The sequence below is a fragment of the Oncorhynchus mykiss genome, chromosome 17 (genome assembly GCF_057628025.1).
Source record: "Oncorhynchus mykiss isolate SJ-2025 chromosome 17, ASM5762802v1, whole genome shotgun sequence".
Taxonomy (NCBI): Eukaryota; Metazoa; Chordata; class Actinopteri; order Salmoniformes; family Salmonidae; genus Oncorhynchus; species Oncorhynchus mykiss.
The window spans coordinates 15,818,869-15,843,731 of record NC_143038.1 but is presented as its reverse complement, the minus strand read 5'-3'; the positions used below and the strand labels follow the sequence as shown (position 1 = coordinate 15,843,731).

The 24,863-nt window shown below is 43.1% G+C and overlaps 1 protein-coding gene across 4 annotated transcripts in view; it reads left to right on the top strand.

Moving 5' to 3' along the window:
- ttbk1a (tau tubulin kinase 1a) overlaps positions 1-24,863 on the top strand; it is a 46,921-nt gene that overhangs the window by 12,725 nt on the left and 9,333 nt on the right. For 2 of the 4 annotated variants that reach the window (XM_090204915.1, XM_090204916.1), the window contains exons 7-15: positions 5,425-5,490; positions 6,191-6,283; positions 6,771-6,896; positions 7,307-7,461; positions 9,622-9,832; positions 10,243-10,424; positions 10,779-11,113; positions 11,895-12,058; positions 20,506-22,384. In XM_090204915.1, the coding sequence (XP_090061041.1) occupies positions 5,425-5,490; positions 6,191-6,283; positions 6,771-6,896; positions 7,307-7,461; positions 9,622-9,832; positions 10,243-10,424; positions 10,779-11,113; positions 11,895-12,058; positions 20,506-20,796 (1,623 nt within the window). In that variant the 3' untranslated portion in view covers positions 20,797-22,384. Of the gene's footprint in view, positions 1-5,424; positions 5,491-6,190; positions 6,284-6,770; positions 6,897-7,306; positions 7,462-9,621; positions 9,833-10,242; positions 10,425-10,778; positions 11,114-11,894; positions 12,059-20,505; positions 22,385-24,863 lie in introns of those variants that run through there. The other 2 variants (XM_090204912.1, XM_090204914.1) reach the window with 1 other exon arrangement.

The window sequence follows — 24,863 nt, the reverse complement described above, 5'->3', positions numbered from 1 at the left end:
TGCTGTCGGCAGGCAAAAGTTTGACAATCCTACCGGTGTGTCTGAACTTTAAGATCCTCTTAGCTCCTAGCTCTGGGTCGTACTCATCAGGCAGCAAACAGAAGAAAACAGACTGAAACAGGGAAGGATTACCTGGATTTGTCCAATAACAAACACACATTTTCAGTTTGTGTTACAAAACATTTTAAAAGTTTTCCGTTGGGTCTGTGCCATAATGAACAAGAACCTTGTCTAGGTTGTGGGTCACAATGCAGAATTTTGAGGATCACTGGACTATATTATCATCGTTGGTACTGTTTTGTTTACGTTCAGACCCTGGGTTTGGTGCATTGCAGTACAGTTCATGCACAAGTGAGCTCATACATTGTACAATATCTGAATCCTTGTTTTACTGCTCCTTGTTTACATGGGTAGCTGTCCAATATGCCTGGCGTTGTTAAACGCTTAGGGCCAGTTTGCCGGACCCAGATTAAAGCTATTACCGGACTAAAATATATGCTCAATGGAGAATCGCCATTGAAAGTGCTTTGATATCCAGGAATAGGTTTAATCTGGGTCTGGGAAACCTGTCGGTAATGTACAAAATCAAACAGATGACAGTTAAAATGCATTATCCAGTGACTGCTTATGACATTGGTTATGTTGTGTTAGCTAATGATAGTACAGTGACATCTTAAAAATGGATGGATCATATTGGTTATGTTTGTGCCCAGTCCATGGTTTGGATAATATATAATATATACTGTAAGATATGCCACTAAGCAGACACTTTACATTTTTTTTGTATGAGATTTCCTACAGGCTTTGGTCATTTTTATCAGCCTTTTAAAATGTCACAGAAATCCCTTTTTATTTACAATATCATAGTCTTATTTAAGAATTTGGGTGTCAAGTGAAAGCCTCTCCATCATTTTCAAATTGAGTTGAAATATTCGGCCCATTTGTCATTCACATCATACACAGTAATCCCTGGCTTTTGCAGTTAGTTTACATGCTAATCAAAGTCTCAGGGGATATGCGACCGGAACTAAGCCGAAGATGGACTAACCTCCCCTTTCTCCGACCGGGCACACACACAATCTCTCTCTCTCTCTCTCTCTCTCTCTCTCTCTCTCATGCGCTCACACACACAAACACACCTTCATCCCAGAGAGAGGTATCCAAAGTGCTTTCTCTCAGTCTGTGGTGTCTTGTCTTATTTTAGCTCACTCCAAGTATGAGTCGTCCACTCTTACAGTAACTCTCCCCCTTTGCTCCTCCGTCCCATTCATCCTCTCCCATCCCCTCTTATTGACTGCATTTTGAATCTCTCCTCTTCTTCCCTCCTTTGATCTTCCCTCTTCTTCTCTTCTATCCTGTAATTTCCTCCTCTCCCAACTTTTCCCTGTCTCCTTTTATCTCTTTTAATCTCTTCTAGCACTTTCACCTCCTCTCCTTTTTTCTCCCTCTAATCAATTGCTTATGCATTCATCCTCCCCTCCACTGGACCCTTCTTCCCCTTTATGTCTCTTTTTTTTCCTCCCCTCCCTTCTTTCCTCTTCTCCTCTCCCCTCCTTTTCACTAGACTCTCTCAGGTAACTTCTATCTTCTCCCCTTCCCACTCTTGCCCCTTCTACATTTCCTTCTACATTTCTACATTGCTTTCCTACTCTCATCTCTTTGACTCAGTCACTATCTGCTCTCCTCTATTTCTCTCCCCCTCCCTCATATCTCTGGCTCTACCACTCTGTGTCCTCATGCATCCCCCCCCCCCCCTCTCTGTGTTTGGAGCTCTGTGAGTGCAGCAGCGTGAGATGAATATTTTATTTGCATGCATGCGTCAGTGGGCGATGCCCCGCGGCATCGCTCCCCCCTTTACCCCCATCCCCCGCTCCCCTTCTCCTTTTCCCCTTCTCTTGCTCTCTGATTTTTTTCTTCTTCTAGCCAGTACAGCTGAGTCAGCTTCAGCTCATTGATTTTTGATGAATGCAAGTCTCTCTCTCTCTCTCCCGTTTGCCTCTCCCTCTTTCTGTCTACCTCTCACCCTCCCTGTTTGTCTCTCCATCTTGCTTTATTTAACACCCCCTGCTTCCATGTCTGTCTCTCGTTCTTTACCCCTGCTTCCCTCCCTCCTTCTCATTCCATCTCCCTTCATCTGCCTCTTCCCCCAGTCCCTGACAAATAGCAGTGTATGCCTCTCTCCTACCCTGAGGCAGCCAGATCTCCAGGGAAGGAAGTGTCAGGGGCCTCTCCAGTCCAAATGACCTTCACCTTGCCACTATGTCAGCCCCTTACCCATAAAGCATATTTGTTAGCACATAGCCGTTAGCCCCCAACCAGAAGCCACAAAGCACATTTGTTAGCATGTAGCCATTAGCCCCCAGACAGTAGCCACAAAGCATATTTGTTAGCACATAGCCGTCAGCCCCCAGCCATTTGCCACAAAGCATATTTGTTAGCATGTAGCCTTTAGCATCCAGTGCTTGTGCAGTGAATGACCTACCAGCTGCTACATACTGTTGGGTTCTCTCCTCAATGAAGAGAGATCTTCCCTCACTTTCCTTCCCTGATAACTGAATAAATCATTGTGGGTAATAAATAGCGGAGCGTCATGCGTTTCTCAGAAATCTTGTTTTCCATGACTGCCGCTGAGAAGTGGAAAAGAATGATTTAATGTTGAGATTTTGGCAAGCTAATTCATTTCCCATAACATGTCTCTGTCCTTTATGCAGTAGCGGGTTTAGGGGCGTGTTAAATGTTGATGGGTTTTGTAAACTCACGGGGCGTTTTCATATTCACACATTGACATATAAATATATCAGGTGCTGCTGGACAAAAATGCTTTCAGAGTTAGCTTTATCTTGAGGCATCCGTCAAACTACAAATGACTCTACATATCAGCTGCCAAAATGTATTGTTTTAACACATTTTTATTCTATTGAAGCTGGTTTACTATCTTGAGTATATAATGCTGCAGGATTTAGGTCCCCTTTTTCAGGAAGTTTTATGTGTAAACAGATTAAGTCTATTTCTAGACTGAAAACGCATTCACTATTAAAAAGTGCTTCTCAGTTCAAGACTAGGCCTAATCGGTGTCTGGGAAACCGGCCCTACATGTATTACGTCTATCATGTTTTGTGTGTTGTAACTTGTAATAATCTGTTATTACGGACTATATAACACCACTATATAGGTATAATTAAGGCTGTTTCATGCACGTTATTGCCTCTTGGATAGGATAACACTCAATCCACTTGCATACCTACAGTAGGTGATTAAATGGGATGCAGTGTTTTGAAACCTGAAAACAGCCCGTTGAAAAAAGTAAGGTCCCCACTCACCAGCAGTTCCCAAAAATCAAAGTGAAACGCTTTCTGAATGTGCGATGTTGTGAGCCAGAATGTGATTGTTACAGGAAGTTGATGCACATGTACATACATTTTTTTAATATTTCAGCCAGAATTGTGGCCATTGGTGGTCAGCGAGGACATTACTTATAGTGTATATATATAGTTCTGTCTCTATTACATAAAAGCCCATAGAAAATGTTTGACCAGTTGCTGCCATTACCGTGTGTAATTTGGACCTCATGTTTTCCTATGTGATGTGTGCCTATTTATTTGACATTTCCTTACATTTATTCATTCATTTTGTTTCAGTGCTTGCCTTTGTTTTGTGTTTTACAGTTCCTTTTGGACATTTGATTTTGAAGTGCATGCTCCAACCTGTTTCTCCATCAGATCCTTGCTCCGCCATGGCTGTCACGCGCATGGTGACGTGAGTGTGGTCACCAAGCTTTCTGTTCTCCTCAGAGCAGAGGGGTCACACTAAGGACACCCACTTTCGACCTTTCTGTTATACTCATGTTAATGGTTACTGTTTCTATTGCTAGGACCCCGTTATTGCTGCTGGCAACTATTTTATATCGCAACATCTATAAATGGATCTATCTACATAGCAATGATTTTAGAGCCACATTCGGATGTAAGACTTTTGTACAATATTACTCGCTGTCTCTAACTTAAACTCTCTCTAACTTACACTTAGAGGTTCTGTTTCTTTTAGGTTTTAGCTATGTGTCAGAGTAGGGCCCTGGTTCTGATGCATACGCAGTCGACAAGGAATAGAAACTTGAAAGCAACAGAAGATCTAAGCGTAAGTTAGTGCAATGTGGACGTTTCTCAAGGTCACAAGGTAGAGGCTCAGAATTCCCCTTAAGGTTCTTACACACAGCGAACTGCGCACTCTAATTCAGTCTGAAGCAGCTTCTCCTTGTCGCCGAAAGAAGCATTTAGTTAATTGCTGGTTTAGGACAGAGTGAATCGGCAGACAGACAGCCTTCTCTCTGATAATAACCAGCTGAGAGCACAGTTGGTGTCAATGTTGACAATAACGGGGCATCCCTCGCTGTCAAATCTAAACATAGGATGCGTCCCAAATAGTGACATTCTGGATACAGCCCCACTGTCTACCTCCGAGGGCTCAGTACTCAGTGTTCGATAAATGACCGTGGGACTCGACAGTGAGCGTTCAGTTTGCTCCCCCCGGAGCGAAGGTCACGGCACCAGCAAACTACGAGGGTAATGTGAGAACGAACAGCATGTGCCGCACCACTGATACTGCCATCCCAAGCCAAACTCACAAGAGATTGAGTTACTAAAATAAGCTCGAGAGGCGCAATTCTATTTTGAAGTTTTCAGATTGTCAGTTCAGGAGATGAATCGACATTTTAGGAAAACGTTTGAAAGAATAAAGGAGTTATTGAATGATTTAAATAGAAGTTAATTGAATATTGTTTATTGATATTGACTGGGTTAAAATGACATTTAGCTCCACTACAGTATAATACCATAATGGTTTAACACAAGTCGCTTACTGAGCCGAACACACGCAGACATGAATTCATGAGCTTTTAGTGGGATTAGTGTACAGATGCCTGGTGTGACCCCTCACTTATGTTTCTGGCTACTTTATTATTTCGTTTTTATTTTATTTATACAATTTAGATTCACTGTGTTTACAGTAAGCATCCATAGCTCCTCTACGGCACTAAATGGCGGCAACAAAAGCCTGTATGTCAGATCGAATTTGCAAGGTCAAATTTAGCATGTTTAATGACGTGCTTTTGGCTCTTAAGATGACTTGTATTGCATGTATCCTCTATGTAGCTGTTGTGTCCTGGTTATTTGGCGCTAACAGATGCGTGATGAATGCTAGTGTAAATGTTAATTGTTACTATTTACTTCCCATTTAAGTTAAAAAAAAAAATGTTTTAGTGTTTATTAGATCGGAATAGTTCGTTTTTAAAACCAATTTTGGAGAGTGAGCAGTAGGGAGAAACCTAGAAGGAGGATGTGCTAGAAATGTTATTTTTCCAAGACGTTGAAGTATGTGCATCTTGATATTGGTCCGTCACTAATACTGTTCCCTTTTGTTTCCTTTCAGCCGAGAACTGTCGCAGGTTTTCGAGGAACTGTTCGATATGCCTCAGTCAACGCACATAAAAACAAAGTAAACAACAATGTTTATGTTGTCGAAATGATATGCTGGAAAATGTATTCTGCCAAATTTGCTCTTTGAAATAAACGTGTTTATTGTGTTGTTGTACTATAAAATGGTGGCAGGCAACCATAGAATAAGGAATTACAATACATACCCCCTCTAGTAATTTAATAGGATCTCTATGGGGGCAACTTTAGGTTTGGCACTATTAATGTAATGCCCGGGGTGTAGTGGAGGAAGAAGTCAGGCGCAGGAAACAGAGAGTTCAGGGTAGCGATACTTTTAATTCACCACACAGGTGAAACCGACGCCAACCCGAACAAATGCCCCAAAACACGGTGAACTAAACAGTCCAGAAAATACACACATCCACGGACAACCGTGACTTACAGTCGTGCACAAAATGTACACAGAGAATAATCCCGAACACCTAGTAGGTGGGCGGGCTGGATAATAAAGCCCCACCAATAAACCTAATTAAACACAGGTGTAACTAATAAACAGACAAGGGGGGGGGGGGGGGGGGGGGGGGGGGGTCAGTGGCAGCTAGTAGGCCGGTGACGACGACCGCCGAGCGCCACCCGAACAGGAAGGGGAGCCACCTTCGGTAGGAGTCGTGACAATTAAGGGTATACTGTACTAATTAAAACGATTTAGCGTGGAAGAAGATATCATTCGTAATCTCTACTTTCATTTTTTCTCCCCCCAGGAAATGGGACGCCATGATGACCTATGGTCTTTATTTTACATGTTGGTGGAATTTGCAGTTGGACAGCTACCATGGCGGAAAATCAAGGACAAGGTAGAGTCCCTTCGCTCGTCCACGACAGTATTTCTAGCGAATCGTTACAGTCAAATAATCAAATATGCAAGATGAACAAAACGCAAGCCTTTTTGGATCTTCTTTTTCTTTCAACACAATGTTAGTAACAATTAAACATTTCATTTAATCGGTCTTTCTAGGTATTTCATTTGTAATACGAGTAGTGCCTCGAAATCGGATAGAATTAAATGCATGTGGCATATCATTTGGTACGCCTCTCGATTCATTGTATGAAATTGTGCAAACTCCAAATATCCCAGTGTGTGTTGGCTCTGTCGAAGTGGCATATAGGATGATCTAATTTGCCCCTACACCCGTGATCATTTTCATCCCATCAGCTTTCGGACACTTGTGCATATGGCGCAATGGGCAAATGGAGGGGGACTGGTTTGGTTTCAGCCACTGAATGACAAGCAAATAAATAAAGTAAAACAAATCTGTTTTTTTTTTCTTCTGTTTTGCGCAGGAGCAAGTTGGGCAGATTAAAGAGCGATATGACCATAGGATGCTGCTGAAACACATGCCTTCAGAGTTTCATATCTTCCTCGACCATGTATTGGGCCTTGACTACTACACCAAGCCGGATTATCAGGTACCATCACATTATAGAGAACAAGGAAAGTACTTTGAAAGTGTTTTGAAATACTCCCACAAACGTCTCTTTTTTTTTCTCTTTTTTTTGACTGGCCACTAGTTGCGGGGACTTTTTTGTATGTTCACACAAACTGATATGTTGACTTCATCAATGCTTCCTAGTACTCCCTGTGCTATTTCCATTAACAAAATTGCATCTAAAATTATAACTTATTTCTTATTTATTACTGCACTACTTTGACCAGAGAGGTACACTACAGTGTAAAGGAAATAGGGACACCATTTGGACACCATTTGGAGTTGTTTTCTATTGGCCGACTGCTGGTCTGGTCAAGGGAATAGGATGTATTTGAAAGATTAGGGTGCCATTTGGGATGCAACCAAAGTCACATTTATTTTATTTCCCAGCTGTTGATGTCGGTGTTTGAGAACAGCATGAAGGAGCGCATCATCATGGAAAATGAGCCGTTTGATTGGGAGAAAGGAGGGACAGACTCCACACAGTCAACAACCGCCTCCACCCAACCACAACACAACACACGGCCCACCGTCGCCATTGTGGGGTAAGGACCCTGATATATTTACCATTAGGATTAAAAGGATATACCATATTTACATGATCATTCACTGCAGGGCGACTTTCTGCTTGCATTTTCCTCAACACCAGAACCACTGGGCCTCAAGAGAACCCCCTTCAAGCTAATGAGCAGTGACTCTGACTGCAACACTCTGACAGTGTAATTAATCCATTTCATATATGATATCGCAAAAATGAATAAGGTAAAATTGGAATAATATTTATTTAATGGTGGCATGGGCTCCTGCTGAGTGAGCATCCTTCTGGCTTTTTTTGCGCTTAGGCCTCGGAGGTGTAGGTTCATGCCGAGGCTCAGAATCTGAAGAATAATCCGAGATTTTTCCTCCCACCATCGGAGTCATTTTCATTCAGATCTAGTAGCAGTGCTAACGCAGCATGTGCATCCATTCGTCCTTATCTTCTTGCCATTGTATATTACGCACACTCTCACTGTGTACTCCAAGTAGGTCAGAGTGGACTGATAAAACTGCTTGGGTTTGGTGAACAGATATAGAGCATATACTTTACCATTTTCAGATTATAATTAGAATATACCATTACAATAGAATTTACCGCCCAGTTCTTCATTCACAATTGGTAATTACATAATTATGCACCGTTCACTTCCCTTCGCTCATCAACTCACCCATTCTCCCCCTTTCTCCCGCATCAAACTTTACTTAATATATTTAATCTGCTGGTATAAGTGTGAAATTCATTTCGGTATTGTTTCGGTTCAATTTTGAGACAATTATCTGGGTGATTATCAACTGGGCACGGCACCTTCCATTGTCGGGAGAAGGGGGGGCAACAGTGGAAAACCATTCAAAAAATGAGATGCCTTCCTAAAACTGGTTATAACTCCAGTTCTGTTTGTGATGACATGAATGAGCAGTCAAAATTACTGCTTTAGTGATTCTAGTGTTAACAGGGACAGTGTCCATTCAGCAACATTTCAGTGTTCACATCAATGTAAATGTGCCAGCTGAAATGCCCTCCCTTAAGGCGTGCCCACGTGGGAAGAGCCAATAGAGGCCATCTTGGCAGATTCACATTTTGTAGTTTTGGATTTTTGTAAGCAGAAAGTTTCCCCATTGTGTACGATGATGTCATATTTCTGCGTCGTCCTTTAATCCTAAGAATATTTTTCACCAGTTATCTGTATTTGACACTTGACATTTACAGGATCAATACACAAGGCAATGGTACAAAATATTAGATCCTGAATGTTCCACAACGTGATACAGTCACAGTGCTCTATTTTTAATCTGTCTTTTATACATCTTTCATGGGAGCTATTGTTTGACTCACTCACCCAAATATATCCTTTTGATGTTCTCTCTCTCTCTCTCTCTGATGACTGTTTTGTTTGAAGCTCTTTACTGTTCAGCCCACCTAGACAACACACGCACACACATTCAGACACACACACACTACACACATTCAGACACACACACACACACACACACACACACACACACTACACACAGCTGCATGACTTCCCTGCGAACACGACATCCTTATCTCTGGAGACATCATTAGTCTTTTGGTCGTCATCACACACTGAGACACTATCCTAAATGGCACCCTATTCCCTATGTAGTGCCCTTTGACCAGGGCCCATAGACCTCTGGTCAAAAGTAGTGTACTAAGTAGGGAATAGGGTGCCATTTGGCATAGTCTCAATGTGAACAGAGAGAGATGACAGGTTGTGTCCATCAGTATTGCTGTCACACCTCGAGGCTACTGCCACACTGCTCATCCAAACCCTTTGAAATGCATAATATTGAATTCTAAACTAGGCTGTAAGGCATTTAATATTCCAGTTTACAATTAATGTTTCACTGAATAAATAGATATGTAAATAGATGTTTACTGAACTTTGAGGGTTGCCTGTACAAAGTGCATCAATTAAGTGCATGCTTAATTCAGGAAATAAAAAAACACTTTGAAATAGAGTAGGGCAGGAACAAAAACCTGCCCAACCAGTGGACATATTCACATATAGGTGTTATATACATGTGTTTATTATATACATTCAAATACATTAGTACATACATTGTATACATCATTGGGCCACTACTGCTCTTAATCAACTGATTAAACCTGAACCCATCCCCCCACTCCCACCCATCTCCTCCTCCAGAGCCCTCAACACCCCGGTGCCCGTAGACCTCCAGAGGGAGAACACGGAGAACGTGCTCCAGGACGAGCACCTCAGCGACCAAGAGAACGCCCCTCCGGCCCTGCCCCCCGGTGGGAGCCGCCAGGGGGGCGGTGGCCAGACAACCGCTAAGGGCGAGGGATGGGAGGACACCGACTTCAACCGCAACAAACTCAGGATCAGCCTGGGCAAGGTGAGTAAGGGGGAGGAATGAGGGGAAGGAGACCACAACATTTTACTGTATGGCCTGGTCTCACCACAATGGCCCGTAGATGGTAGGATGGCAATCATGTAGATGTTTTAGGATAGCTTATACTGTTTGTTGATACAGTATTTATAGCATTTTTGATTCATGAAAAATATGGGATGGATTGATGGTTGGCTGGGTAGAGGATGATAGACGGACAGAGAGATGCACAGGCAGAGATGGACATCCAGACAGAAAATGTGTACACCAGACAGATGAAGGCCTACCCTTTAAACTCCTAGCAGTGGTAATAGACACATTTTAGAATTAATTACTGTTTAGCATACATCATCGTGGCCTCCTGTCTCTCCTTTCCCCTCCCGTCTCTTCCTCTCCTCTCCCCTCTGTGTCTGCAGGGGGCACAGGAGGGGGATGAACCCAGCAGAGGGGCCTGTCCCATGTCTCCGTGCCGGGCAGGAGGGGCCCCCGAGTCCCCCAGTGGCCAGGTGCGCTCGCTCCGGTACCGCCGCATCAACAGCCCCGAGTCAGACCGCATGTCGGCCGCTGATGGGAGGGGCGTTGACGGATACGGCCAAAGGTGACCACAACAAACCAGCTCTAGTATTAGTTCCAAACCTGTACTAGCTTATAGTATAGTAGTATTTAAGTAATGTAGTTAACCAGGAAGTACATTGTACTAAAATAAATGTAGTATTGTACCTAGCTACATTAAAGTCTCTTAGGTGTTCCAGGAAAGTCCTTTGGGTTAGAGTCTGTGAAACTGCTATAAGCCTATCTATTATAGCCCTCCACTTTAATACTTAATTCAATACTTAATGTGTGGGTTTTGTGTGTGTGCATTTGTTTGTGTGTGCTTGTGTGTCTATGTGCCCTTGTACGTCCTCGTGCTTGTACCTGTGTGAATGTATTTGTACACATCTGTGTGCCACAGTATCAGGTCCCGCATGGATATCCTGGGATCACCCTCGCGCCACGTGTACTCGTCCCAGCCGGCCATGATGCTGTCTGTGGACTGCGGCCTGCAGCGCGGGAGGCACGGCGAGGGCTCAGTGGCGTCCGTGGACCAGGAAGCCCACAGTAATGCCTTTATCAGATCGGTGCCACTGGCAGAGGAAGAAGACTTTGATAGCAAGGAGTGGGTGATCATCGACAAGGAGACAGAGCTGAGGGACTTCCAGCCCACCACGTCGGGCACCACCGATGAGGAGCCTGAGGAGCTGAGGCCCCTGGAGGAGGGAGAGGAGAGGAGGAGGCTGCGGGGAGGAGGTGGGCCTGGAGGTTTTATGTACATTCAATGATGTGCAATTTCAGTCAGTTCAATTCTGTTCCATTCTATTCGGTTCTGTTGTATTCAGTTCTATTCTGTACAAGTTGTGCTGTGTTGACGATGATGCTCATCTCTCCTCTCATGTTCAAATATTGTTTGACGTTTTACTTAATCCGGAAAACACTTTTCCCACTACTGAGCCGAACCAAACCATTTGTACTGAGCTGACCTGGTTATGCATCTTCCACAAGCAGAACCATGCTGAAAAGGACAATGTCAAAATGAAATATTCAGGCCTCTTGGGTGGCGCAGTGGTTAAGGGCGCTGTACTGCAGCGCCAGCTGTGCCATCAGTGTCCCTGGGTTCGCGCCCAGGCTCTGTCGTAACCGGCCGTGACCGGGAGGTCCGTGGGGCGACGCACGATTGGCCTAGCATTGTCCGGGTTAGGGAGGGATTGGTCGGTAGGGATCTCCTTGTCTCATCGCGCACCAGCGACTCCTGTGGCGGGCCGGGTTGCCGGGTGCACGGTGTAGCCTCCGACACATTGGTGCGGCTGGCTTCCGGGTTGGATGCGCGCTGTGTTAAGAAGCAGTACGGCTGGTTGGGTTGTGTATCGGAGGACGCATGACATTCAACCTTCGTCTCTCCCAAGCCCATACGGGAGTTGTAGCGATGAGACTTGGGGGGTAAAAAAATAAATAAATAAAATAATTAAATATTCAACCCATCACAGTTTGGTTCGGGTTGGCATGTATATTCCTAACCAATCCTTTGTTTTAGGGGCGGAGATGGTGGTGCGACCCAAGACGACCCTCACGACCAACAGCAGCCGGGGCATGCTCACGCTCACTGAGGAGGAAGCCTCCAGACGAAGTGGGGGAAGCCCCGCCATGTCGCCCTGTCATTCACTCCCGTCAGGCCGTCCTATTGGACCGCAAAGACCGGTAAGAGACCGGGCTGACCTATCGGTGGAGGGAGGCTTCTCTCTTTGCATGTTCATGGGAGTCGGCTCAGAGCTGGGTCGCCTGCTGTACAATGCGATTGATCTTCAGATGATATGGATGAGACCCACCTAAGCGGTGGGTGTTGTTGTTGATCTATCCAGATTATGTAAAGATGAGCTCTTCGGTGCCCCCTCTGGTCGGGATGTCAATTAACATGCAGTGCTAAGCCTAGGGTTGCAAAATTCCGTTAACTTTGCCAAAATGACCTGTTTTTCCAGAAATCTCAGTTGGAAGATTCCTTCTAATTTCAGTGATCATTCTAGAAAAACAGAGAATTTTGCAACCCTAGAATTTTGCACGCCAGTGGGAACTGAATACCTTGGCAGGGGGGGGGGGACCATTATTCCCACAGCCATTTTAGTGTCATTCACACTGTCATTGGTGTGACATATCCTGCCAGTGTAAAGAGAGAAAAAGTGCATTTTTCCGTGTCAGTAGGCACAAATTGTTTGGTTTTAGCCATTGTTTTTGTAATGCTAAGGAATGAATGGGAGACGTGGCTTTGCTAACTGCATATTCCAGCATCAGATCAGATGTAGCCTTACATATTAGAATTATTGAACAGTTTATGCTTTTTGGGTGAGATGGTGGCATGAGTAGGGTTATTTTGACAGTGCCCCCCCCCCCCCCCCCAATGTATTTCTACAATATTTCCTCAATAGTTTTCTCAATGAGTCCACAAGAGCATTTTCTCATAGTGCAGTTCCGGCAAATGCCAGATAGGCTGGTCCATACCACGGGCAGATTCCTGTTCCCAGTACATCCCTGTATTCGGGATGATATTTGTCAGGGTTGCACTGCACTTGATGCCCTCGTTATGACACACTGACTGGTGAAACAAGATATACGCATACATGATGACACTTTGTCATTCTGATGAGAATAATGTAGCAAACATCCAGGTAGCTGGGTCATATTCAGTATGGCACAACCGAGCAAAATGTTTTTGTAACAGAAAAAAAATATTTGGACATGTTCAGGTGGTGCAACCTAGTTTCAAAACGTTTTCTTCACACTGAACATGTTCTTGACGTCAGTGTTAGAAAGTCCTGACATGAAAACCTTTTGGTTGAAAATGTTAAATGAAAAGGTTTAAACCGTGGGTCTTCCCATCGCTGCCACCAAATGTGTTTAAGCTGACCGTTACCTCATACATAAAAAGATGCACGAAAGAAAATATGGGGAATGTTCCAGTCTTTTAGCTGAATGAATTATAGAGGAAATTCAGCAAATTCTTGGAGAACAGTTGAAGTTGACAAAATGTTTCCTCATTGTTAAAACCAATGTGTCTCAGCCTGTAGCTTCCATTAGTGTTTCAGTTCTTTATGGGTCTTTTCAGTGAGAATGTCATTCTCCATTTAAAAACATGCAATCATACTATTTTGCCCAAAAGTGATGTACACTACCGTTCAAAAGTTTGGGGTCACTTAGAAATGTCCTTGTTTTTTAAAGAAAAACAACAACAAAAAGTCAATTAAAATAACATCAAATTGTTCAGAAATACAGTGTAGACATTGTTATTGTTGTAAATGACTATTGTAACTCGAAACGGCAGATTTATTTTTAATGGAATATCTACATAGGCGTACAGAGGCCCATTATCAGCAACCATCACTCCTGTGTTCCAATGGCACGTTGTGTTAGCTATTCCAAGTTTATCATCTTAAAAGGCTAATTAATGATTAGAAAACCCTTTTGCAATTATGTTAGTTAGCACAGCTGAAAACTGTTGTGGAAAATACTGTGGTAAATATTTTCTTCTTCTTGAACTGCACTGTTGGTTAAGGGCTTGTAAATAAGCATTTCACGGTAAAGTCTACACTTGTTGTATTCGGCGCATGTGACAAATAAAGTCTGATTTGTTCTGGTTAAAGAAGCAATAAAACTGGCCTTCTTTAGACTAGTTGAGTATCTGGAGCATCAGCATTTGTGGGTTCGATTACAGGCTCAAAATGGCCAGAAATAAATAACTTTCTTCTGAAACTCGTCAGTCTATTCTTGTTCTGAGAAATGAAGGCTATTCCATGCAAAAAATTGCCCAGAAACTGAAGATCTCATACAACGCTGTGTACTACTCCCTTCACAGAATAGCTCAAACTGGCTCTAACCAGAATAGAAAGAGGAGTGGGAGGATCCGGTGCACAACTGAGCAATAGGACAAGTGCATTAGAGTGTCTAGTTTGAGAAACAGACGCCTCACAAGTCCTCAACTGGCAGCTTCATTAAATAGTACCCAAAAAACACTGGTCTCAACGTCAACATTGAAGAGGCGACTCCAGGATGCTGAACTTCTAGGTAGAGTTGCAAAAAAAAAGCCATATCTCAGACTGGCCAATAAAAAGAAAAGATGGGCAAAAGAACACAGACACTGGAAAGAGGAAGATTGGAAAAAAGTGTTTTGGACAGACGAAGTTTGAGGTGTTCGGATTACAAAGAAGAAGATTCTTGAGACGCAGACAAAGTGAAAAGATGCTGGAGGAGTGCTTGACGCCATCTGTCAAGCATGGTGGAGGCAATGTGATGGTCTGGGGGTGCTTTGATGGTGGTAAAGTGGGAGGTTTGTACAGGGTAAAAGGGATCTTGAAGAAGGAAGGCTGTCACTTAATTTTGCAACGCAATGCCATATCCTGTGGACTGCGTTTAATTGGAGCTAATTTCCTCCTACAACAGGACAATGACCCGAAGCACAGCTCCAAACTATGCAATAACTATTTAGAGAAGAAGCAGTCAGCTGGCATTCTGTCTATAATGGAGTGGCCAGCACAGTCACTGGATCTCAAACCTATTGAGCTGTTGTGGAAGCAGCTTGACCGTAGGAAGTGCCCATCAAGCCAATCCAACTTGTGGGAGGTGCTTCAGGAAGCATGGGGTGGAATATCTTCAGATTACCTCAACAAATGTACAACTAAAATGCCAAAGGTCTGCAAGGCAGTCATTTCCTGAAATGGAGGAAGGATTCTTTGACGAAAGCAAAGTTTGAAGGACACCATTATTTCAAATAAAAGTCATTATTTATAACCTTGTCAACATCTTGACTATATTTCCTATTCATTTTGCAACTCATTTCATGTATGTTTTCATGGAAAACAAGGAAATGTTAGTTACACTTTCAACTCTTGAAAAACAGTTTTCTACACAAATATGTGTCAAGAAACAGGCATTTAAGTATGAACCAAATACACATCCATGAGCATTTCATAGAGATTCATAAATGCTTTAAGCGTTTGAAAAAAATCACTGGTTGGCATATGTGTCAAACGTCCGGCCCAGAGCCCAGATCCGGCCTGAGAGAAGGTCCAATCCAGCCCGCGGGTGGTTTGAGTTTTTAAAAAACAATATAAATATATAATTTTTTTTTGGGGGGGGGGGCACAAACTCGATATACTTTAAAATGACAAAAACAAAATGTTAAATAGTGTAGAAATTAAAATGGACCTACGTACATAAGTGTTCTTGACTGTGTCCAGCTCGCTAATAATCATCGAATTGAAAGCTAGACAATCAGGGAGCATCAAAAAGTCACAAAATGATGGATAGAGAACTGTTTTGAGTTTGACATTCCTGGTTGAATGAAGATCATGATGAGTTGATTATTGGAAACAGGTGTGCTAGTGTTGGGTTGGGGGAAAAGCCTGCACATCCAGTAGCTCCCTAGAGTTGGAGAACTCTGATTTACATAAACTGTGCATGCTGATAAGAAAACATTACGTGTGAATGTATATTCAATGATTATGAACGTGTCATACATTGCTTAGTATGTGCTACTGTGTATGTCTAATGGGAGGCCCATACACATAGTGTAAGTACAGTAACACTGTTTATTTATTTTTTATTCCCCTGCGCCAAACACTAGAGGGTGCCACAACACATCCCTGTGCTCAAAACATCCTAACTCAGAGCAGAGCATGTACACTCTATATAAAAAAGTATGTGGACACCCCTTCCGATTAGTGGATTCGGCTATATCAGCCACACCCGTTACTGACAGGTGTATAAAATCGAACACACAGCCATGCAATCTCCATAGACTAACATTGGTAGTAGAACGGCCTTACTATAGGATGCCACCTTTCCAGCAAGTCAGTTCGTCAAATTTCTGCCCTGCTAGAGCTGCCTCGGTCAACTAAGTGTTGTTATTGTGAAGAGGAAACGTCTAGGATCAACAACGGCTCAGCTGTGCAATGGTAGGCCACACAAGCTCACAGAATGGGACCAGCGATTGCTGAAGTGTGTAAAAAATGATCTGTCCTCGGTTGCAACACTCACTACCGAGATCCAAACTGCCTCTGGAAGCAACATCAGCACAACAACTGTTCGTCAGGAGCTTCATGAAATGGGTTGCCATGGCTAAGCAGCCACACACATACCCATGTGCAATGCTAAGTGTCGGCTGGAGTGGTGGGAAGCTCGCCGCCATTGGACTCTGGAGCAGTGGAAACGCGTTCTCTGGAGTGACAAATCACGCTTCGCCATCTGGCAGTCCGACGGCTGAATCTGGGTTTGCTGGATGCCAGGAGCATGCTACCTGCCATAATGCATAGTGCCAAATGTAAAGGTTGGTGGAGGAGGAATAATGGCCTGGGGCTGTTTTTCATGGTTCGGGTTAGGCCCCTTTGTTCCAGTGAAGGGACATCTTAACGCTAAAGCATACAATTACTTTCTAGACGATTCTGTGCTTCTAACTTTGTGGCAACAGTTGGGGGAAGGCCCTTTCCTGTTTCAGAAGGACAATGCCCCCATGCGCAAAGCAATGTCCATGCAGAAATGGTTTGTTGAGATCGGTGTGGAAGAACTTGACTGGCCTGCAGAGCCCTGACCTCAACACCATCGAACACCTTTGGGATGAATTGGAACGAGCCAGGCCTAATCGTCCAACATCAGTGCCCGACATCACTAATGATCTTGTGGCTGAATGGAAGCAAGTCCCTGCAGCAATATTCTAGCATCTAGTGGAAAGCCTTCCCAGAAGAGTGGAGGCTGTTACAGTAGCAAAGGGGGGACCAAATCCATATTAATGCCCATGATTTTGGAATGAGATGTTCGACGAACAGGTCTCCACATACATTTGGTCAAGTAGTGTATTTATCTACGAGGTTAGGGTGAGAAATAACTCCCAGATCATTTGAAAGGTTTGAACGGAAAATGTGATACAGCTCCATATGAATGAAACAATGGCGCTCACTGTTAAAGGACAACAGTCAAAAAAAGGACATGGCTAACAAGAATGTCAGTCAGTAGTCACTGAGATGTGGTTTTAAATCCAGTTAGTTCAGATTGATTAATTAAAACAATAGTGTAGTTGGGTCGTTCCACAAAATGAGTCCCTTTTGTGTTCCTTTGATATTTCAAGTAGATATTGTGCACCAATCTAGAATTTGAATAACCTATTATATTAAAAAGTACCCATCCCCTAGGGCCGTTTGACCCACCCAAGTGTCAATCTAATTAACATAATACAATACCCCCCCCCCCCCCCCCCCAATTTGTTCTTAACTGACTTGCCTAGTTAAATATATCTTTCTTAAAAGGTCCAATGCAGCCATTTTCATCTCAATATAAAATCATTTCTGGGTAAAAATGAAGTACCTTACTGTGATTGTTTTCAATTAAAGTGGCTAAAAAGAAACCAAAATAGCTCCTTAGCTAAATGAAATTTTTCAAGCAAGAATTTTGCTAGGACTGTCTATAAGTGGTTTGAGAGAGGGACCTAATTTAAAGGAGCCTAATTTAACCTGAAAACTAGCTCTTATTGGCAGAGTGTAGAGCAAACTCTCTTTGTTATTGGACTATTAACTTGTGACATCACCAGGTGGTACCAGTCGGTCCAAAAACCCCACCCAATTGCCCCTCCCTGTTGCACACAACAAGCTTCCCTGTTATTTTATTTGGCAGTTAATATGCACTTACTATAGACCTCTTTTTTATTAAGTTGAACATGTGTTTGTCATGGCAGACTGTTAAAATGAGGTGAAATAAAATGTTCACCAAATTACACTACCCAAAAGGGACTCATTTCATGGAACGACTCATTGTCTCAATTGGGGCGGCAGGGTAGCTAGTGGTTAGAGAGTTAACTGAAAGGTTGCAAGTTCAAATCCCCCAGCTGACAAGGTACAAATCTGTCGTCATTGAAAATAAGAATTTGCTCTTAACTGACTTGCCTAGTTAAATAAAGGTTCAAAACAAATTGAGTGGAATTTAAATGGAGTTTAAATTCACAGTGGAAGAATTTATTTTCAAATATTTTAGTTTAATTTTGGCGATACTTAATTTTGGAGCAAATCCTTGTTCTTTGAAATCCGAAATCAAAGTTATTTTTATTATTTTTATTGAACAAAATACACACTATTTTGTGTTCAAATCCAAAACTTCACACAACAGCCTTAATTAAAGTCACCTTTATCTGGTTTTATGGTTGAAGCGAAGTCAGATAGTCAGATTGCAACCAGATGAAGGCATCTTTATCATGACGACATCAACAACTCTGGGAAAAATGTTGAAAATGTTGTTGAACCAACATCAGATTACAATCTCTTCAATTTTAAATAAAAATACTTAAACTAGCTAAGAAAACCTGATTTCATAGCTTTCCTGCAATTCTACACATTTTGCCATGGGGCAGACAGACATTTGCAGTTTTATAACACATTTCATGCGATTCTGTACATTTTGCCATGAGACTGAGAGAGGGGGGCTGGAGGTCGGGGGTCCCAGGCCCTGCATGCCTGTTCAGTAATCTGGCCCTGGGAAAGGCACCATAATTTGGTTATTATCTGGTCAGATGATTTCAATTATTTAAAGACGTAAAAAATATGTCTAAAAACATTTATAATCAGAAGACAACCTGACATCGACCAGTTTTTCCCACTGGCTTAGATTACAATAATATTGTTGACCTTTTTGCTGTGCCTAAAAACCTTTTGAACAAGAAATCTTACAGATGGTTTTATTAATACGCATTACCCAGCATCCATGTACCACTAGGGTCCGTTAGCACTGCATCAATTAGAAACCAGTCCTGAATGACTCTTGTGTTATGCAGGTCTGCGTACCATTTTATCAACTTGACACTTTAAGTCCATTTAACCTTTTGTAAGTTTGTGTGTTTTTTTCTGACTGTTACGGTATGTCCATGAAATATGTTAAAGAACATGTTTTGCTCAGGAGTTTGGTAAGAATAAATACCTGCATACAACAAGGGGCATTCAAAACCACAAGCCCAGTTCACCCATTCCCTGTGTCCGTTGTATTTCCTTGTCATGGTTTACTGTAAAAGAAAACACAAATGTTGATTTACTTACCTCACCAATAACGTTTTGCCAGCCTTATTTGTGATTTCACCGCAAGTGCCTAGTACGGCAGGCCTCGCTATCGCAAACATGATCAAGGACCCTCGTTTTATTTGCCCTGTGACCTCTTCCTCGACATAACCGATGTATTTGCGCCACCTATCAATTAAAAGTACAGTATGTCAAGTTGCACTCACCCAGAGGAGAAAAAGGCGAGGGTGCCATGGGAACAACAAGCGAAGAAATAAAGTGGTGTTTTGGGGTAAGCACAGTTTAGGATAGTCCTTACTTCTGTTGTTTTTTTCTTACTTCGTTTCTGTTCCGAACTCCTCCTTTTTTTGTTGAGCCATATTTATCCCCTTTTTCTTCGTCCTGTGTTTGTGTTTCGTGTGCTTGATGAGACCATCTATATTTTGTGTTATTCATTTAGCATTTTCCAATGGTGATTTTTCGAGTAACGTCTTTTAGCAAAATTGAGTGTAAATTTGATGGTGTCCAGGCATTTTCCCAGGTTCAATGTGTTGTCATACTAGAGGAACGTGCAGTACTTGTGTGTTTTTAACGGCATTGTTGGGGAATGTGTCCACTGTGCCTTGATTATGAGAGAGACGGAAACCTACTCTCATTTGCTTCCAATCTGGCAACCCACTTAAGAGTTTTGTAGAATACTGTCTTCTATCCTTTTAACATACTGTAATGCCTATGCTGTAATGGCAACCCTAGCTACAACCATAGTCTTCCTCTCCTTGTTTCTCTCTGGACTACATCAGAGAACCCTTACAGCATGCACACAGGGAAGGAGAGATGTATGACAAGCTATGTTTCAATACTCTATATGGATCCCTTTCCTTGTCTCCTTCTTTTATCAGCTGACCTGAAAGGTACTGGATAGTTGAGAGTCCAAGCCTATAACTCTAAACTATCTAATCTTTTTAGATCGCTGGTGAGGAAGGGTAAGAAGACAAGGAAATGAAGCTGTTTCAGGAGTGTTGGGACGTGGCCTGATACTAGTCTATAGTCTGTTAGCATGACCTGGTTGTTCCTCCCCCTTCCATCCTAATGCCCCTCCTTCTGTTTTCTGATTGGTCTCTTCTGCAGCTGGAGGATGACAGGCACCACCCGAGGCCCAATCAGCTGCGGAGGCTGGCCTCCTACGTCTTCTCATCCTCCACACTGGAGACGGAGCAGTACCCGCACCCCGGAGGGTCCTTCATCCAGCGGAGCCGCTCGGCCGAGAGCAGCCCCGCCCACATGAACGCTTCCACCCACCGGCGCCATGCTCCCCTGCAGAGCCCGGGCAGCCCGCGGAGCAGGCACTCGGTCCTGAACGTGTCGCGCACGCAAATCCAGCAATTGCTTGCCAAACTCATGAACAAGAACGCGAGCTGAGGGAAGGGCACTCTGCATGCCAAAATGCATTAACGTATACTCGTACACACCCATTGTGTACATACAGAGGGACATACTCATGTACACACACGCAGTTTGTAACCCAAAGAGCCATATTTTGGCGGGTTGGTTAGAACACAAACACATGCACGCTTGCACACACATACACACATTGTCTTTCAGACACACGCAAACTGAACTAAAACACAAACAACTCACTTTAATGTAACTAACTTTAAAAAGGTGAATATGAAGAGAAGAAAAGTGCTGACTGCAAAATATTTTTCACGCAATAAACTCTTAAAAGTCTGCTCCTTGCAAAGTCAGTTGCACATGCCACAAAAATGTACACCATTTCTGTAAAAAGTGGTGGAAGTGTAAACTTGAGGTTGCTTCATCCTTTAATGGTGCTGTGAGGAGGAGGAGTCACAAGACTGGGACTGTTAAGAGGCTGTTCAACTTCATTGCATTCTTCTTTTTCCATTCATGCTGAAGGCTTGCGGGATTGTCGTCGAATGCAGGTCATGTCGGCGATGCGTACCTAAAGGAATACAGTAACGCTTTCGGTAACACTTTACTTAAAGGGGCAATCTGTAGTTCAATCAATAACAAGGCGGTCACCCCACCACTGTTTTGGTAAACAGCTGAGGGATGGGGATGAAGAACTATTCTCGAATTCATAGACAGAGCTATAGATGTAAGGAATGAAGATCCATGATATCAAACGTACAGTTTTAGCCATGTTTTGATGCTGTTTAACAATTACATTGTTTACAATCAATGGAGTAAACAAAGCATATATTTTGGCTTCTGATGGGGTACGACAGTTGAACCAAGCTCATGAGGCATTTCTAAGTTATATTCTTTAAGAATCAATAGGTATGTATTAAAATGGATGTACCAATCGCAGATTGTCCGTGCAGGTATAATGCCTTATGATGACGTTATAATGCAATGTAAGTCATTATAAAGGCTCATACATGCTTATAACAAGTAATAAAGCTTTACACCTGCAAGCTACAAGTTGTGTTACCACACTTTCCTTAAATAATATTTCCTCATAAGACCTATGTGCACTGTCATGATAATGACATATAGATGTCATAAGCAGTTACGGCCTCTAGTGATAGCTGACTTTAAGCAGTCGTAACCAACTGACTTAGGTACATGCTAGGCCAGCTACTTTATCAACGGTGTCATAACAATGTAGAGTCATAAGTTATCCTTGTTTATCCCAAGGCGCCAGTTATGTCATGCTCCTGACACTTATGAGGGTCTTGTGACAAAGCATTCGAGTTCAATTATTCCCCAGAGACGGCATGAGATGCTAGGGTGCTACTATCCAATGATCTGCAGTCGTCACACTGATCTTGTGTAGCTTGGTCCCAGATCTGTTTGTGCCGTCTTGCAAACACTTATGGTCATTGTCAAATCAAACTTTATTTGTCACATGCGCCGAGTGTAGACCTTACCGTGAAATGCGTACTTACCAGCCCTTAACCAACAGTGCAGCTCAAGAGGAGTTAAGAAAATATTTACCAAATCAACTAAAGTAAAAAATATTATAAAAAGTAACACAATAACAAAACAATAATGAGGCTATTACAGGGGATACCGGTACTGAGTCAGTGTGCGGGGCTACAGGTTAGAGGTCATTTTTACATGTAGGTAGGGGTGAAGTGACTATGCATAGACAACAAACAGCGAGCAGCAGCAATGTACAAAACAGAGGGGGGGGGGGGGGGGGGTCAATGTAACAGTCCGGTGGTCATTTGATTAATTGTTCAGCAGTCTTAAGGCTTGGGGGTAGAAGCTGTTAAGGATCCTTTTGCTCCAAGACTTGGCGGTCCGGTATCGTTTTCTGTGCGTTAGCAGAGAAAACAGTCTATGACTTGGGTGACTGGAGTGTCTTGTCAATTTTATGGGCTTTCCTCTGACACCGCCTATTATATAGGTCCTGGATTGCAGGAAGCTTGGCCCCAGTGATGTACAGAGCAATACGCACCACCCTCTGCAGCGCCTTACGGTCAGATGCTGAGCAGCTGCCACACCAAGCAGTGATGCAACTGGTCAGGATGCTCTCGATGGTGCATCAGAATAACTTTTTGAGGATCTGGGGACCCATGCCAAATCTTTTCAGTCTCCTGAGGGGGAAAAGGTTTTGTCATGCCCTCTTCATGACTGTCTTGGTGTGTTTGGACCATGATAGTTCGTTGGTGATGTGGACACCAAGGAACTTGGAACTCTCGACCCGCTCCACTACAGCCCCATTGATGTTAATGGGGGCCTGTTCGGCCCGCCTTTTCCTGTATTCCACGATCAGCTCCTTGTCTTGCTCACATTGAGGAAGAGGTTGTTGTCCTGGCACCACACTGCCAGTTCTCTGACCTCCTCCCTATAGCCTGTCTCATCGTTGTCGGTGATCAGGCCTACCACTGTTGTGTTGTCAGCAAACTTAATGATGGTGTTTGGAGTCGTGTTTGGCCACACAGTCGTGGGTGAGCAGGGAGTACAGGAGAGGACTAAGTACACACCACTGAGGGGCCCCAGTGTTGAGGATCAGCGTGGCAGACGTGTTGTTTCCTACCCTTACCACCTGGCGGCGGCCCGTCAAAGTGCAGGATCCAGTTGCAGAGGGAGGTGTTTCGTCCCAGGGTCCTTAGCTTGGTGATGAGCTTCGTAGGCACTATGGTGTTGAACGCTGAGCTGTAGTCAATGGATAGCATTCTCACCTAGGTGTTCCTTTTGTCCAGGTGGGAAAGGGCAGTGGGGAGTGTGATTGAGATTGTGTCATCTGTGGATCTGTTGGGCTCAAGATGGAAGTGGTCAGATGATTTGGATGCTACCCTAGAGGACTGTTTTGCTAGCACAGACTGGAATATGTTCCGGATTGAGGAGTATACCACCTCAGTCATCGGTTTAATCAATAAGTGCATCAACAAAATGCTTGAGCAATGGATTAGGCAGGCCTCTGAAGGGTGAGGATATGAAGTGTGGGGTTTTGCAATGGGAAAACTCCTGTTCTCTAATATTCTGTGTCATGATTTATGACAAGCGTTATCATGGTTGACTTCAATGTACTGTACAGATGTACGATCTTAATTTGATCACTCTTTTGTTGCTGAGAATTTAAAATTGTGTCTGAGTTTTTAAAAAGGCTTTGAAATTTCAGACTTGAATTCTCTAACAAAAAATGTATCAACCCCTACAAAAATGTCCATTCATTATAATGCACATAATAATTTCCATGTCCTGTTGCTGCAGGATTATATTCATGCTATAGCAAACTGACTAAAAGGAAGATCCTACATCTGTACTGTATTTCCATTATGGCTACTATGACTACAATGGCATTTCGAACTATAGAAATTATAGGCAGCATCAGTTGTCCCATACATATAACTTTAGTGTTATTCTATATGGTTCTCTTTGGCTTGGGGTATTGAAAATGTAATAACACTTGCTGTACCAGACATGTTATAACATGTCATGGCAGTTTATGACAACTTACTGTAGCCACAGTAACATGATTTGATGGGTATGATGCAGGAAATGGTGAAAACTACTTTCATATAACTGTTCTTAATTCAGTTATGTGACATAGCATTTAATGATGTGCTACACTACATGACAAAGTATGTGGACACCTGCTCGTCGAACATCTCATTCCAAAATCATGTGCATTAATATGTAGTTGGTCCCCCCCTTTGCTGCTACAACAGCCTCCACTAGATATTGGAACATTGCTGCGGGGACTTGCTTCTATTCAGCCACAAGAGCATTAGTGAGGTCAGGCACTGATGTTGGGCAATTAGGCCTGGCTCATCGGCATTCCAATTCATCCCAAAGGTGATGGGTTTGAGGTCAGGGCTCTGTGCAGGCCAGTCAAGTTCTTCCAGACTGAAGAACTGACTGATCTCGACAAACCATTTCTGTAAAGACCTCGCTTTGTGCACGGCATTGTCATGCACGGGCATTCCCCAAACTGTTGCCACAAAGTTGGAAGCACAAATTGTCTAGAATGTCATTGTATGCTGTAGCATTAAGATGTCTCTTCACTGGAACTA